Source organism: Vicugna pacos, chromosome 8 (genome assembly GCF_048564905.1).
Source record: "Vicugna pacos chromosome 8, VicPac4, whole genome shotgun sequence".
Taxonomy (NCBI): Eukaryota; Metazoa; Chordata; class Mammalia; order Artiodactyla; family Camelidae; genus Vicugna; species Vicugna pacos.
The window spans coordinates 1,599,334-1,614,966 of record NC_132994.1 but is presented as its reverse complement, the minus strand read 5'-3'; the positions used below and the strand labels follow the sequence as shown (position 1 = coordinate 1,614,966).

At 41.0% G+C, this 15,633-nt stretch overlaps 1 protein-coding gene across 9 annotated transcripts in view; it reads left to right on the top strand.

Moving 5' to 3' along the window:
- RIMS1 (regulating synaptic membrane exocytosis 1) overlaps positions 1–15,633 on the top strand; it is a 447,505-nt gene that overhangs the window by 424,090 nt on the left and 7,782 nt on the right. For all 9 annotated transcript variants that reach the window (XM_072965473.1, XM_072965472.1, XM_072965475.1 and 6 more), the window contains one exon: positions 14,411–14,549. In XM_072965473.1, coding sequence (XP_072821574.1) covers positions 14,411–14,549 — 139 coding nt within the window. The remainder of the gene's footprint in view (positions 1–14,410; positions 14,550–15,633) is intronic.

Genomic DNA, 15,633 nt, shown 5'->3' with positions numbered 1-15,633 from the left:
CATTACTACCTGTGTACCTGTTGCTATAGTTACCCGGGGTTGCAGTTACTGTTACAGGCGGTGGTAACTGTTACTGTACACATCCCCTGCTTTCTTGGACCCCCAGGTTTCCCAAACTGATGGGGTGTAAAACTCTGAAAGAGAACAGGATTTTGTGACTCTCATGGGCCTCCTCTGGTTATCTATCATCAAAAGTTATCGCATGTTTTCCAGAGTCTGATCAGAACTCCATACAAAAATACCCAGATTTTTTTTTTCTAAGGATAATCTTTCACTTGGATTAAACATGAGATTCGTTGTATTATGAAGCATAAGACAGCTTTATACATGAGAGATTCAAGGCTTGGGCCAGATCAAGAAACCAAAGCTCATGTACTGTATGTCATTTAAAAGTTAGAAGCCAAAGTAACAAAATACTAAATAAAAGATCTTTGTCTTAATATATATAAATCTTTTTTTTTTTTGGTGGTAGAAGAGGGTAATTAGGTTTATTCATTTATTTATTTAATGGAGGCACTGGGGATTGAACCCAGGACCTCGTGCATGCTGAGCACACGCTCTACCACTGAGCTATACCCTCCCCCAGTGAAAGGCCTTTGAGTTTTCAACCTTGACAAAAATATCCTTGTGGAAACTGAGGAGGAATTCAAGTTTCAATTCAGAAGTCTGACTGCTCAGAGTTCTGTGCTTGAACTTGGCCTACCCCCATCTCCTGCCGAGATCTGCCATCCACCTGCTCCTATCCTGTCCCCAGATGTTGGCTCTGCCCTGCACCTTGAGAGGCCCTGCACACATGTTCAAGCACTGGCTGCAACCCACTTTGACTGTGGGCTATGCAGATCGGTGGTGCTGTCCATCCTTAGCGGTGCTGCTCATCGTTAGGAGGCTAGAATCCAGAAAGACACTTGGGCTGTCCCTGTATGTGGACTTGGGGCCATTTGGGTGGGAAAGTCTAGGATCCCAAGAATGAGTGCAGAAGGGAGCACATGAGCTCTGGGTGAGCACGAGCAGTGGGGGTAGGGGAGCACATCCTCTTGATCCTCCCTTGATCCATGGAAAGGAAAAGGCTCCACACTCTGTGAAGGGGTCATGCTATATGAGGGACCAGCAGGGTCCTTGAAAGCACCAGCAGAGGATGTGAGGGTCACACTGAAATGATCTTTTCTTAGTGCCCAGAATATAATATTTTTTTTAATTGAGGTATAGGCATTTACAATTTTGCATCAATTTTTGATGTACAGCATAATGTTTCAGTCATACATATACATATATTCCTTTTCACATTCTTTATAGGTTACTACAAGATATTAAATATAGTCCCCTGTGCAATACAGTAGGTCCTTGTTTATCTACTTTATATATATGTATATATACTTTATATATATATGAGTTAGTATCTGCAAATCTCAGACTCTCAATTTACCCCTTCTTACCCCCTTCCCCGCTCCCCTGTAAACGTAAGTTTATTTTCTATGTCTGTGAGTCTGTTTCTATTTTGTAAATGAGCTCATTTTGTGTCTTTTTTTTTAATAATCCAGAGATGAGTGATACAATATGATATTTTTCTTTCTCTTTCTGGCTTACTTAATTTAGAATAACAATATCCAGGTCCATCCATGTTGCTGCAAATGGTATTATTTTATTCTTTTTTTATGGCTGAGTAGTATTCCATTGTATAAATTATAAGTATACCACAACTTCTTTATCCAGTCATTTGTCAATGGACATTTAGGGTGTTTCCACATCTTGACTATTGTAAATAGTGCTGCTGTGAACATTGGAGTGCATGTATTTTTTTTTAGAGTTTTCTCTGGATATATGCCCAGGAGTCAGATTGATAGATTATATGGTAACTATTTTTAGTTTTTTTAAGGAATCTTTATACTGTTTTCCACAGTGGTTACACCAAACTATATTCCCACCAACAGTGTAGGAGGGTTCTCTTTTCTTCACACCCTCTCCAGCATTTACCATTTGTGGACTTTTGAATGTTGGCCATTCTGACTGGTGTGAGGTGATACCTCATGATAGTTTTGATTTGTATTTCTCTAATAATTAGTGATATGGAGCATCTTTTCATGTGCCTATTTTATGTGTTCTTATTAACTGAATTAATTAACTCATTTTCTAGTTTGAGATTTGTCCACTTTTGTTTTACATACAAAGACTTTATCTCCATCCAGTCTGTGAGGAACTCATGGCTAATGTGGATGTGACAGATGAATGTAACTAAAAAAGTGGGAGGGAACCACAAATTCCTCTTGCATGAACTTAGACATTAAGAGCTAGTCAGACCCGTTTTATTCTGTCCCTGAAGCATTTCTATGGACAGTATTTATTTCGACCTTTCTGCAATTGTTTCTTGTAAGTTGTTCTAAGTTTATACCTCCCTCCCTCCTTCGAGACTTGCACAGTCACACACACTGTCTCCCTCTCCACAGTGAATTAGAAAAATCATAAGCCTGAATTAATTCCCACTCCATGGTGGGTTCAAGCTACGTTGAGTCCCCACAGTAAGAAACTATCCAATTTCCCCAATCACCCACTATTTACAGTACCTGATGCTGTGACCTTGAGTCTCAGTGTGGGGCCCTCACTGTCTGTGGTGACAGGTTACACATGAGAAGTGTCTCCTACATCAGTTGCACCCCTGACTCAGGTTCTCTCAAGAATTCCTGCCTGTCTCATTAAGTGGCCCTGCTAGGTCTCCTAAATTCCAGAAAAGAATTTCATTCATGCCACATGGCTCATATTTCAAATGAGACTATCCTTATCTTGATGAAAATTCATCCAATTTGTTTGAAGGAATCTGGTGAGAAGCACAGAGAACCTACTTGGTTTTATAAAATATAGAAAACCACTTTACTCATTTCCTTTGTGATTTCAAACTCTCTTTTCAGCTCATTAACAGCCAGTGTAGTGCACTCAATGGCACACAATAATTAGGAACATATAATTACAACTATGGTGAATCTATATCTGAATCAAGGCCCTCATACAATAGGCCAGGCAGACAGTCCAGTCTGGGCAGGCAGAGTGGCTCCACCATATCAGGAGGCTAGGCTCTGCCAGTTTCTGTGTGTGCTGCTGTCGTGAGCCCCAGAGTAGCTGCTGCAGCTCCTACCATCGTGTCTTCAAGCCATCAGTGGGGAGAGGGGAAGGAAAATGTGGCTGGCTCTTAGCTGGGGGGACGAGGGAAGTTCTTTCACTGGAGAAAAGAGCAAAGATGGTTACTGGGGCATGAGTAGTCTCTGGGACATGGTTGCAGTTTAACCATGCTTCATTCCGAATAGCATTTTGAGTTAAATCTGGGAAAGATATAGAAAGATGTGCTTTGAGGTGAGCAAGGGAATTCGTGTCATTCAGCTTGGAGACAATGTATGAGGTCCACTCAACCACACACAAGCTATGTAATGAGGTCCTATGTAATAAGGTCTTAACAGTGTCATGATAGTTAACTTAAATCTTTCTAGACACTGTCCTAAGAGCTTTCCATGGCTCGTCTCACTTATTCCTCAAGAGAAGCACCCCCATTTCATAGATGAGGAGAGTGAGGCACAGAGAGGCTATGAAAGCCACCCGCAGGTACAGAGCTAATACATGATAGGGCTGGTACCTCCATCCAGACGTTCTGATCCCAGACTCACCCCTCAAACCACCTCCTACCCAGCCAAGACTCAGAGCATTAGGCTGCCTTTTGAAAAAAAAGGGAGGGCAGGAAGGAAGGAAGGAAAGAGAAAAGAAAGGAAGGGGGAGGAGAGAGAGAGAGAGGGAGAGAGAGAGAGAGAAAGGAAGGAAGGAAGGAAGGAAGGAAGGAAGGAAGGAAGGAAGGAATTGAAACAGGAAAGATTCCCTAAATAGTAATACCTAGAGTTTAAACAATTTTTTTAAAAAAAGAGAAAAAATGAACTATACAATAAACCATTTGCTTCTTTGTAGGTTTCAGCCTGAAGTGTTGTTTTCTTTTCAGAGTCAGGATGGCAAGGTGGAAGGAGATCCTAGGTTTATACTCAGTAAGTGAAATCCAGCTTCAATTAGCGTATTAATTTAGAACAAAGAATAGTAAAAAAAAAAAATTAAGAAACACACTTGATGTAAGTTTGATCTGTTTACTGCTTCTGGTTAAATCAATCTGCGATCTGATTTTCTGAACCTTGAATTGTTGGAACTCTGTTTATCCATGTCTCCAAATACATCATATTCTAAGGGGCTGGGGTTAGGACTTCAACCTAGGAACTGGGAGGTGGGAGCAAGGGAGACAGAATTCAGCCGTCATGTGGACAAACTTTGAAAACATTGAGGCTATGAAATCCAGCAGTTGGCACCAATGAGAAGTCCAGCAATTAAGTGTTCATCTTCCTACTGGCCTTGGCCAAAATAGGATAGAGTGCAGGGGTGTGTTTCAGTGACTTCTTTACTGAAATATTTTGGGGGCAACCTTACTAAGTTTCATATGCAGATTATTTAAAAGCCCGTCTTGAACTTGCCCTCTCTTACATTTTCACCAACTGGGCACGAGGAAAGATTGATATCACAGTAGCAAACGTTTGGCTGGAAAGCTCGCATATGGTTGAGTGGACCCAGCTGATCTGGGAGGCATCATGGTCGCTCAGAACAATACCGGGTTTCTCACCAAAGAACCACTCTTAGCCACAGACGGGCTGAAAACTAAAGGTCAGTGTTCACCATAGACGAGTCCCTTTTCTAAGTTCTCTGTGGAAAACTCAAAGTGGATGCAGCAAAGGAAAGCATGTGACCTCTTATGTGTTATGCGAGTGGAATAAGAGGATAACCACACCTCTGGGGAAGACTGGAAGGTTCTGAAAACACCATCCAGGGAATCTATTCCGTCCGTCTCACAAAGGGATTCTGAATGATGCTATTTTTAGCTCCTCAACCCCTGTGGATCTTTCGTTAGAAACCTCTTTGGTAGGCGGGAGGAGGAAATTATGGATTTTGTGGCTGATGGGATTAAACTGGAGAATAAAAATGAGGGAAACCATAGAAGTCAAAGAACCCTCATGTGATTTTCTAAAAATATTCTCCAGACCTATGAAACTTTTACAAGTTGGACTTATCTGGCTCGGGATAAAAATATATTCAGAAACCTTGGCCCAGCACAAAAGGAACATTTGTGTTTGTTTGTTTAAAAATTACCAAACAACCCCACTGTGGCACTGTTAGAACAGACGGCCTAATAAAAGTTTCCGACTGTGTGGGAACCGCAACGCTGGCAGCACCTGACATCAGCGGAGGAGCGCTGCTGGGGACTTCCTTGTACGGAATGATGGCTGGAGATAAGTGACAGTGGGGCTGTGTCCTTTTGTGCATCACGCCCACTACACACAGCTGCGCATGGATAACAGGGGCATTGGGAAGACCAAGACCTTGAGGTCTATAAAGAAGGCCACCCATGTGGTACCCAATTGTGCACCCTCAGAACATCAGGTCAGAGGCCCGGTGTGAGCCTCCCTTGCCCCTTCCCCAGCTCCACCTCCCGCATCTGCACTCCCCGTTCATTCACAGAACTCGGGTCACCCTGGAAACAAACCTATCTCTCTCAAGGGGCCATGCTTTTCATCACGCTAGGACCTTTACATGTACTGTTCTCTGGGCCTAAAATACAAGTCCCTGCCTCCTCATCTGCGTAGTTAGTCACCTTTGAAAACCCCTTGGATACCAACCTGTGGTCTCTTCCATGAGTCCAGTGCTGTCAGCTTGACTGTATTGCTGCTGCTTTGTTTGCACACGAGTGAAAGTAGTTTTTAGGCAGTTTATTTTTTTGTTGAAGTATAGCCAATTGACAATGTTGTGTTGATTTTTGGTGTACAGCATCATGTTTCAGTCATCCATGTACACACATATATTCCTTTTCATGTTCTTTTTCATTATAGGTATTGAACAAGATATTGAATATTGTTCCTTGTAATATACGGCAGAAACTTGTTGTTTATCTATTTTATGCATAATTATTAGTATCTACAAATCTTGAACTCATAATTTATCTCTTCCCACCCTTTTCCCCCTGGTAACCATAAGTTTGTTTTCTATGTCTGTGAGTCTGTTTTGTAAATAAGTCCATTTGTCCTTTTTTTTAGATTCCACATATAAGTGATATAATATGATATTTTCTCCAGATCCATCCATGTTGGGGCAAATGACATTATTTTATTATTTTTTATGGCTGAATAGTATTCCATTGTATAAATATACCACAGCTTCTTTACCCAGTCATCTGTCGATGGGCATTTGGGTTGTTTCCATGTCTTGGCTATTGTATATAGTGCTGCTATGAACACTATTTCATAGCAGGTGTCTATTTGCCTTAGAGTTCCATCCGGATATATAGGCAGCTGATTTTAAAGATCACCGTAAACGCTGGAATTATCTTCAGGAACAGAAACAAAGAAAAGGAAGAGGAGATGAGTGTCTCTCACACCTGATCCCACCAGGTTGCCTGCTGCTTTGGTAGTAGAGCAAACAGCAGGCTCCCCTCACTGTTGTTCTCTCTCCTCCTCACACGTGCTGTTGAATTTACATAAGATAAATACCTGAGCTCAGTGTGTATAGAAGAAATCCTTAGTGCTCCATTTGCACTGAATCACAATGAAACTCTGTGCTTTTCAATCTCTCCTCCTGGACCACAAGCCAGTTGGAGTCAGGGCTTCTTTCCTTTCCATTTTATGTACAGAACTGGCCCAAAGCACTCAGGAAGTAGTTCAGCGAACAAGCAAACAAAGGAATGAATCAACAAAACAAATCAAATAAACCACCGCAACTTTTCTGTTTAAAAAGAACTGAATCTGGTTGCTGTGCATATAAAAAAAATAATTTTTGTCACTGATGTCAGTTGTTACTTTCAGGGTAACCAGGAGGTTGCACTTGCCCCGTAGTTTCTCCTTGTGAGTTAATATGACATTATTACGTTTATCTTTCGGACCCAAACTGTTTAATCAATTAGGTGATATTCTTTTACTGATTTTTCCAGTTAGTGGATGGAATTGACTCTTCATTTGGCATTAGAGACAGCTTTGATGGAAAGATGATTTGTCAGACATTAGGTATCTTTATCCACCTCTCCAGCCAATAATATTAGACTAAAACTGTTGCGTTTCACCCTTTGCATTGATTCCCACATGCATAGAAACAGGTTGTAATATCAACCATCTTAAAAAACAGACCACATCCCTTCTTCCGCTGTGACTCTCCAAATTCTCAGTCTCCATCGCTGCAGACCTTCTCCTGATGGTCCTAGGCTGCTCCACTGCCTCGTCTCTCGTGCTCTCTTCTGATTGGTCCTTCCCCTCAGGCTCCCGCCCACTCCTTCACCAGATCTACTCCCCTCGAAATCAGTGATCCCAGTGGAGCCAAGTGATGTCACCTCTGTGTGCCTGTTTCTTACTAAAATTCTGAGTAGTGATCAACACTTAATTCTCTTACTTCTTGAAACGCGTTATTCTTCTGATTTCTGCGCGATGACACTTACCTATTTTTTTCCGTACCTTAAATGGCCTTCCCTTCTAAGCCGTAGACGCCTCAACAGTCTTGATTTTTTCCTGGACCTCTAAGTATAGAGTTGTTTTTGGCTCCATTCTGCCTCCTCCTTTTATCTCTGTACTCCCTCCCTGTTACACTTGGTACCATAGATTTTTATTCCATCTACCTGCCGATATATCTTGTCTGTCTTTCTATCTGTCAGTCTGTCTGTCTGTCTACCTTCCCATTGGTTTGGGGCCCTGACCTGTCCCTCATGTCCTGACTCAAACACATTCTTCCTACTTGACTGTGCACATGGCTATTTAGGGAGCCCCTCAGACGTCCACAAGAGAGCTCGTAATTTCTACCACCCACAATGAGTCCCTCTCCCTTTCCAGCAAGTGATGTGATCATTCAGCCAGTTATGCTAACTAAAAACCTAAAAGTTACTGATTTCTTCTTTTTGTTTGTTTGTTTTGGGGGGAAGGAATTAGGTTTATTTATTTTAATTTTTTAACAGAAAATGAACCCAGGACCTCATGCATGCTAAGCACGTGCTCTCCCCTGAGCTCTACCCTCCCCCTGATTTCTTCTTTTTGTCTGAACCACTTACACATCTGACAGAGCAAGGACTGCCAGCTCCACTTTGAAATATAATCAAAGCCCCCCTCCCTTATTTCCACTGCTGCTCCCCTAACCTTGGCTACCATCTCTCTCTCCTTAGGGAGGAAAGTCGCTTTCCAGGTCTTCTGCCTCTTCTACTCTGGTTCTTAAAATTCCTTCTCCACCCAGTAGCTAGGGTGACCCCCGGAGAATGGAAATCAGCTCATGACTCTCCCCTTGGCTCTCCCATCACACTCAGGATAGAATCAGTTGCTGCCCAGCGGGGCTGCTCCCCCCGGTCTTCCTAGCTTCTCAGACAAGCCAGGTGATGTCAGTCACTCCCCAGGGTCTGACACTTGCTCCTTCTGCCTGGAGCATCCTTCCTTCAGACCTTCTTGTGGTGGCCTCCTCTTTACCTTCTCAGAAGTGGCCTTCCCTGCCCAGCTGATGGAAAGTAACTCACTCTAGTGAGACCGTCTCTTCTTTCTTTTTTTTAAGATGATGATCAATGTCTAAAATTATCATGTTAACTTCCTTGCTCTAGTCGTTTATTGTATGTGCCGTCTTGTCTTGTGACTGTTGTAGCCCCGACACCTAGAACTATGTCTATCAGATTATAGGTACTTGGTGCTTAATAAGTATTCACAGAATGAATTAATAAGTCAGTCGGGTGTTTCTCAACCCAACATCTCTAAATATGGAAAGAGAGAAAGAGTTCATGTGTAAATATGGTACACGTTGGAAAATTCTTTAAGAGAGAGTTTGTTCTTCCAAAGCAGGGGGATATTGTCTTCAAATATTATGGACCATACTAATTTTCATGTGTTTGTGAATGTAGACTCTTAAAATATACTAGTTTTCTAATCCTTTTGTTCTTTGTATAATACTTGGAACAGCAGTTTCAGGTCAAATGTTTCATGATATAATTTGACAGTTGACTTCGTCTTGATCAGATTAATGACTCTTCAGTGGATGCAAATGACTGTTAAGTAACAGTGGTGTCCTTTACCAATGTAACAGTGTTTTCTGAAATTTAATGGTTTAATACATTATACTGATATTAAAAATTACATGTATGTAACCAATTTATGCTGTAATTACAGCATGGAGAAATAATTATACACACTTGTTCTTGTGTTAGAATGAATGTGGCTTTTGAAGTTTTCAAGTGCAGTTGTAACGCCATCCATAAATGTATACATGATGGTATCTATGTAGCTAAACTCTTGTTCTATGTGTAAAATGAATGAGATCAGATTCTGTGTTTTCCTAAACTGTGGAATAATGGAATGATCACAGAACTGAGGTTCAGAAAATCAGGTTTCTGGGGGGAGGGTATAACTCAGTGATAGAGTTCATGCTTAGCATGCACAAGGTCCTGGGTTCAATCCCCAGTACTTCCATTAAAAATAATAATAATAAAAATAATAAATAAATAAACCGAAATATCACTCCCCTCTAGAAAAAGAAAAAGAAAATCAGGTTTCTAATCCAGCAGCCCAGCTTCTGCCACTCAAGAGGGCAACACTGAGCAGTCACTGTATATTCACTAGAATGTAAGCTCCACTCAGGCAGAGATTCTTGTCTGTTGCGTTTATTGATGTATCACCAGCATCTAGAAAAGGCAAGGACTAGTGCAAGTGTTGAACAAGTATTTGTTGCATGAACGATGCTTCTCCAGATGTACAGTGTCCACATCTATCAAACAGTGTTCCCTCCAACCCTTGCATTCCAGGTAATATTAAAGCCCCTATGAATATAAGTAAGACAAATCCACAGCTGGAATTGTTTATCCAGCTGTTACCTGGGCCTTTATCAAATTGTTGAGTGCATCAGTGTTCTTTGCATTGAATATTTACTAACATTGAATAAGATAAGACCGAGGAATCTGTCCATGCTTCCCACCTTCAGAAGGACTAAAACACAAACTTTAAAATTAAAAAAAAGGATTATTCAAATTCAGAAAACTAAACTAAATAACTATAAAAGAAAGTTCAATAACCTATAGATATATATATATCAATATATAGATATAGATATATAGACATCCACTCTGTGTGTGGATACACACACAGTGGAATACTACTCAGCCATAAAAAATAATGAAATAATGTCATTTACAGCAACATGAATGGACCTGGAGATTATCATACTAAATGAAGTAAGCCAGAAAGAGAAAGAAAAATACCATATAATACCATTTATATGTGAAATCTAAAAAAAAGAGACTAATGTACTTATTTACAAAACAGAAGCAAAGTTGTGGTTACCAGTGGGAAAAGGGGTGGGAAGGGATAAATTGGGTGTTCGAGATTCGCAGATACTAACTACTATATATAAAATAGATAAACAATACATTTCTACTGTATCAAACGGAGAACCTTATTCAATATCTTGTAGTAACTTATAATGAAAAAGAATATGAAAATGGACATACATATATATAAAATATAACTGAGTCACTATGCTGTATACCAGAAATTAACACAACATCATAAATAACTAAAATTCAATAAATTTAAAAAATAAAAAATAAAAAGAGCTAAACAACTCCTCTAACGATTTCGGAACACCCTGTAGATAGACCCTTCTTTAAGAAAATTTGATATCCCAGTTAAAAAGTACAAATTAATAAAGACTCTTGGCTTTTAAATGTTTTCATTCATTGAACCAATATGTCATGTGTGACAACCATGTGGAGCTGGGGTTAGGAGATGCAAGAGAAGTCAGGTTCCGACAGCCCCTCTCCCCATCCGGCATCTGACTGCCAGGTGCACACACAGCATCCTGGCCAGAGTCGACATCAGCCCTGGAAAGACTGCAGAAGAAAATCTGGAGGACCATATGCTACTGACCGACAGCTACTCCTCCAACCACGCCACTTACAGCCGCCCCCGCACAGTCACCGGGATCCACCCAGCATGGGTGCCACCTGCCTGTTCCCTCACCTCCTCCGTATCGACCCTGATCTCTTTTTAATAAAACCATTGCTGCTCTGCTCTGTCACTCTCCACTCCCCTCATCCTGCCTGTTTTTCTCCACAAGACTTATTACCTCGCATATTATGTACATATATGTTTGTTCATTGCCTTTCTTATACACACACATGGGTAAGCATCATGGCGGCAGGAAATTGATCTTCATCTGTGTATTCCCAGCACCAGAACAGTGAGGGGCACCTGGTTGGTGCTCAGTAAATATCTGTTAGATGGATGGATGGATGGATAAATGAAAAACTGAATGAACAAATACTCTAACCTGATCCCCCTTACTACAGATCCTCTAAATGGTTTCCCCTTCAATTTACAGCATCTCTCACTGTTTAAAATAGCTCTCACTGTTTAAACTTTGCCCTGATTTTTCTCACTGTGAACCTCATGATTTTCAGTAGAATGTGGTGTTCTGCCTTCAGGCTGCCTTGGGTAAACATTTGTCACAGTTCCCCTTGGGCCACTTGGATGATACACCCTCGGGGCTTGCCCCTGCCCCTCAGGCGTGTGTAGCCAGTGTGCATGCAAGAGTACAGTGCTGCAGACATGGTGACCTCGTAAAGGAATGGCACCTTAGAAGGAGGCACAGGATGTACATACATAAACACCCAAACTAAATTAAACAGCACTCGGAGTGGCTGTAGATGAAATCCCCACCTTGAGTAAGTGTACACAGTCTACAGTAAGTCAAGTGGGCAAGACAGAGACCAGAAAGGGGAAAGGCAGAGAATCCAGAGCCAAAGGTGGGAAAACAGTCACATCCCCTCGAATGTTGGTAGCAGGGCAAATGGCTACAATGTTTCTAAAGGGCAGTTTAGAAACAGCAAATAAGATTAAATCAGTTTACTAGCATTTCAACCTCTAAAAATGTATTCTATAGAAATGCTCCCATAACAATTGGAAACATCACAAATGCTCATCAGTAAAGAAAAGGTTTAGTTATGATACCACATAACCATTCAGTGAAACAGTACAATCTCCTAAAGAGTAAATGTACACGTTTGTATTGTATTATAATTGTGTTAAATGGAATAAGGAGAACGCGTGTTAGTACCAGTGATGTGGTCCTGTTAATGAGTTCACAGTCCTGTTCTAGACACGAGGGATGATGGGGAGGGATACTCCCAGCATCACCCTCCTGGTAGAGAGGAAATTCCAATTGAGGAAACAGCAACACACAAACAATCAAAGAAAGCTTTACTGGCAGATAGAGTGGCGCTATGAAGACACTACAGCATGGGGAAGGGATAAAGAGCGATGAGCATCAGAGCGAGCCTCTCTGAAGAGGCAATGTTGGAGCACAGCCCTGGAGGAACAAGAAAATCAGAAGGGCAGATGGTGAGGAAAGGGGCCAGCAGCAACATCCTCGGAGGGTGCAAGCAAACGCAAGGCAGGCTGTGTGCCTGGAGGGCAGTGTCCCTGTGGGGTGGAGGGAGGGGAGCTCTGAGAGGTAGCCTGGGGCCAGATCTATGGCATTTTGAGACCATGATAACAGTTTTGAATTTTCTTTTCTTTTTTTTAATTGAAATATAGTCAGTTTACTATGTTGTGTCAGTTTCTGGTGCACAACATAATGTTTCAGTCATACATCCACATACATATATTTCTTTTCATATTCTTTTTCATTATAGATTAGTACAAGATATTGAATAGAGTTCCTTGTGCTATACAGTATAAACTTGTTGTTTATCTATTTTATGTATAGTAGTTAGTATCTGCAAATCTCAAACTCCCAATTCATCCTTCCCCACTCCCTTCCCCCTTCCCTACCAGAAGCCACAAATTTGTTCTCTATGTCTGTGAGTCTGTTTCTATCCTGTAGATAAGTTCATTTGTGTCTTTTTTTTTTAGATTCCATATATAAGTGATATCATATGGTAATTTTTTTTTCTCTTTCTGGCCTACTTTACTTAGAATGACGATCTCTAGGTCCATCCATGTTGCTGCGAATGGCGTTATTTCATTCTCTCCTATGGCTGAGTGGTATTCCATTGTAGAAATGTACCACAACTTCCTTATCCAATCATCTGTCAGTGGACATTTAGGTTGTTTCCATCTCTTGGCTGTTGTAAATAGTGCTGTCATAAATTGATTTTCTTTTAATTTTGATAATAAACTATTACAAATCTTGAGCACAGGAGTGACATCTTCAAATTTACATGTTTATGAAATCAGCATGGCTCTTATGTAGAGATTATTCAGCACCAAGTCCGTATAGTATAACTGATTAATATCTTATCAGACAGTTAACAAAAGGTGACCAAAACAGAGGAAGACGTGCAGCTTTCATGGGGTTTATTTGGGCATGTTTGGAGGGCATCCTGTCACAGGGGTTATATGAAGATTGAGAAGTTTATGTGTATATATATGTAGTTTATGTATGTGGTTATGTATATAGAACATTTTCGTATATTACTCATGAGTATTAAAGGATACTATGTAAAAAAAAGAAAAAAAACAAGAAATGCAGATAGAATGGGTAGACAGAAAAATCATGTCAGGTGGGAAAAGTGTAGCAGTCTGGCTAACCTTTTAATTTTGTTCTAATCAGATAAATGTTTTAGAATTTTCCATATCCGTGCTATGATGAGGATGCTGGCTAGTGCCTTTCAAAGGGGCCCAAGGGAGTGGCTCTGAACTTAGAGTTTTATCAGGAAAATGGTTAGCCAAGATCAATCACAGTGCAAAGACATGCTCACCCCCACAACTGCCGGTCAGAAGTCCTGCAGCTGAGTCGAAATGTTGTGCATAGCTGTGTAGTCTTGGAATTAAGATAATCTACATATGTAACCTCTGTGGCGCCCCCCACAAGATCATGTATTTAAGGTGTTGCAAAAATCATTACATACAAGACTGCTCTTTCTGTGAGACCTGCAGATACCCGGTGGTACCAAAACAGTGGTGTTTTTCATGTTGGGATCCAAGTGTCTCTTCTTTAAAGGACGTGACCCACTGATTTAGATCTGTTCCCGCACATTTGGAGTGTTTCAGATTAGGGGAAATGAATTAGGTTCCACATAATGGCTCAGTGCAAAATCCAGCGTTTCACGGACGTTGACGACTTCCGTAGGAGTAACTCAGTGGGCTCGTCTTGGTTCACTGAGTTTCAGGCAGTCTCTGGATCTGCGCAGGGTTCTGCCTTCTGCTGCTACCCTCCTTGGCCAAAGCCGACTTTGGCAAAGAGATTTAAGTCATCAGATTGTTCTCCTAGATGCCGTTTTTCTGAGTAAATTTGTAATTCCATGCTTCATGAGCTATTTTTGTATTTGCAGAATCAGTCGCTATCCAGGGGGGAAATTGTCTAAGACAAACTTAGAGTTTCTTTCACTCTCTCCCGTCAGAGTCAGGCCACAAGAAGTTAAAAAGTACCATCCAGAGAAGTACAGAGACAGGCATGGCAGCGGAGATGAGGAAGATGGTGCGGCAGCCCAGTCGGGAGTCCACTGACGGCAGCATCAACAGCTACAGCTCCGAGGGAAAGTAAGTGACGTCAGCACATCCCTATGGCTTAGGGCCAAGGACCCATCACGGGGTCACAGGTGGAACACCAAAGCCACCAGGGGTGGTCACGCAGCTTCTTTATTTAACCAGAAGCTCAACCACAAACACCCTAACCTCTTAGGGCACACACACAAGGACACACCTCTGCACCGGGTCAGGCAGACCTTTAAGAAGGATGAAGAAATAGTGGGTCAACATGCATAACTAAATTCTGTCATCCAAAAGAGCTCAGAAAAGTCCATTCCTGGATGCTTATTGTAGAAACGCCACATTTAATGGATTCTTTCATATGAAAAATTCACTATCTGGCTCAGTTGTCAAAATCTGAATTAAAGTCTAGAAATAAGGAGCTAATTTCCCATGTTCTTACTTGTCTCCAAACTGTTTGGGCTCTAAGTTGTTGTAAGTCTAACCATCTCATAATAACCACTTAAATTGTCTTGTTTTCAAAACATCACTAATTCAATTTTACCTTAGGGGAAAAGCCCAGGATCTATCTCCTTCATTGTTTTCCTGATTAAAGCATTTTAGTTAATTCTGAAATGAATTTATTGTAAAAAATATATGTAACTAGATTTTTGTTTACTTGGTGTGCTTTTTACCATTTCACATATGCCTTGCAGAAAACCTGCATTTTCCTATGCTTGAGAATTTCTCTGTTCCTACTGAACATTTACAGAGGTGACAGAGCTTACAAATAAGTAATTATTATTCTGCAGTAGATTAATCGGGATTGACCTTGCACAAGTTTCCCATCATTATTTATTTCTTACCATTCAGGTATCTTATGCCAATCTAATATGAATCGCTGATTTTATTTTACTGGCATTTTTCTATTTTGTTCCAAAAATGAAATAAAATTATGCCAGGTTAATGTTCACAATCTGCTTTCCTGTTCCTGAAACTTGCGAGTCCCTTTATGTGATGAAGTGGCTGGTGTGCATACTCCCAGCAAGGTATAGCTAAGAACAAAGATCAGCAGGCATGTTACGGAGTTAAACTTGCTGATGAAAAACCAGTATCTGCTGAGATGTCAAAGCCATGTGCAAATAAGACTGGAGGC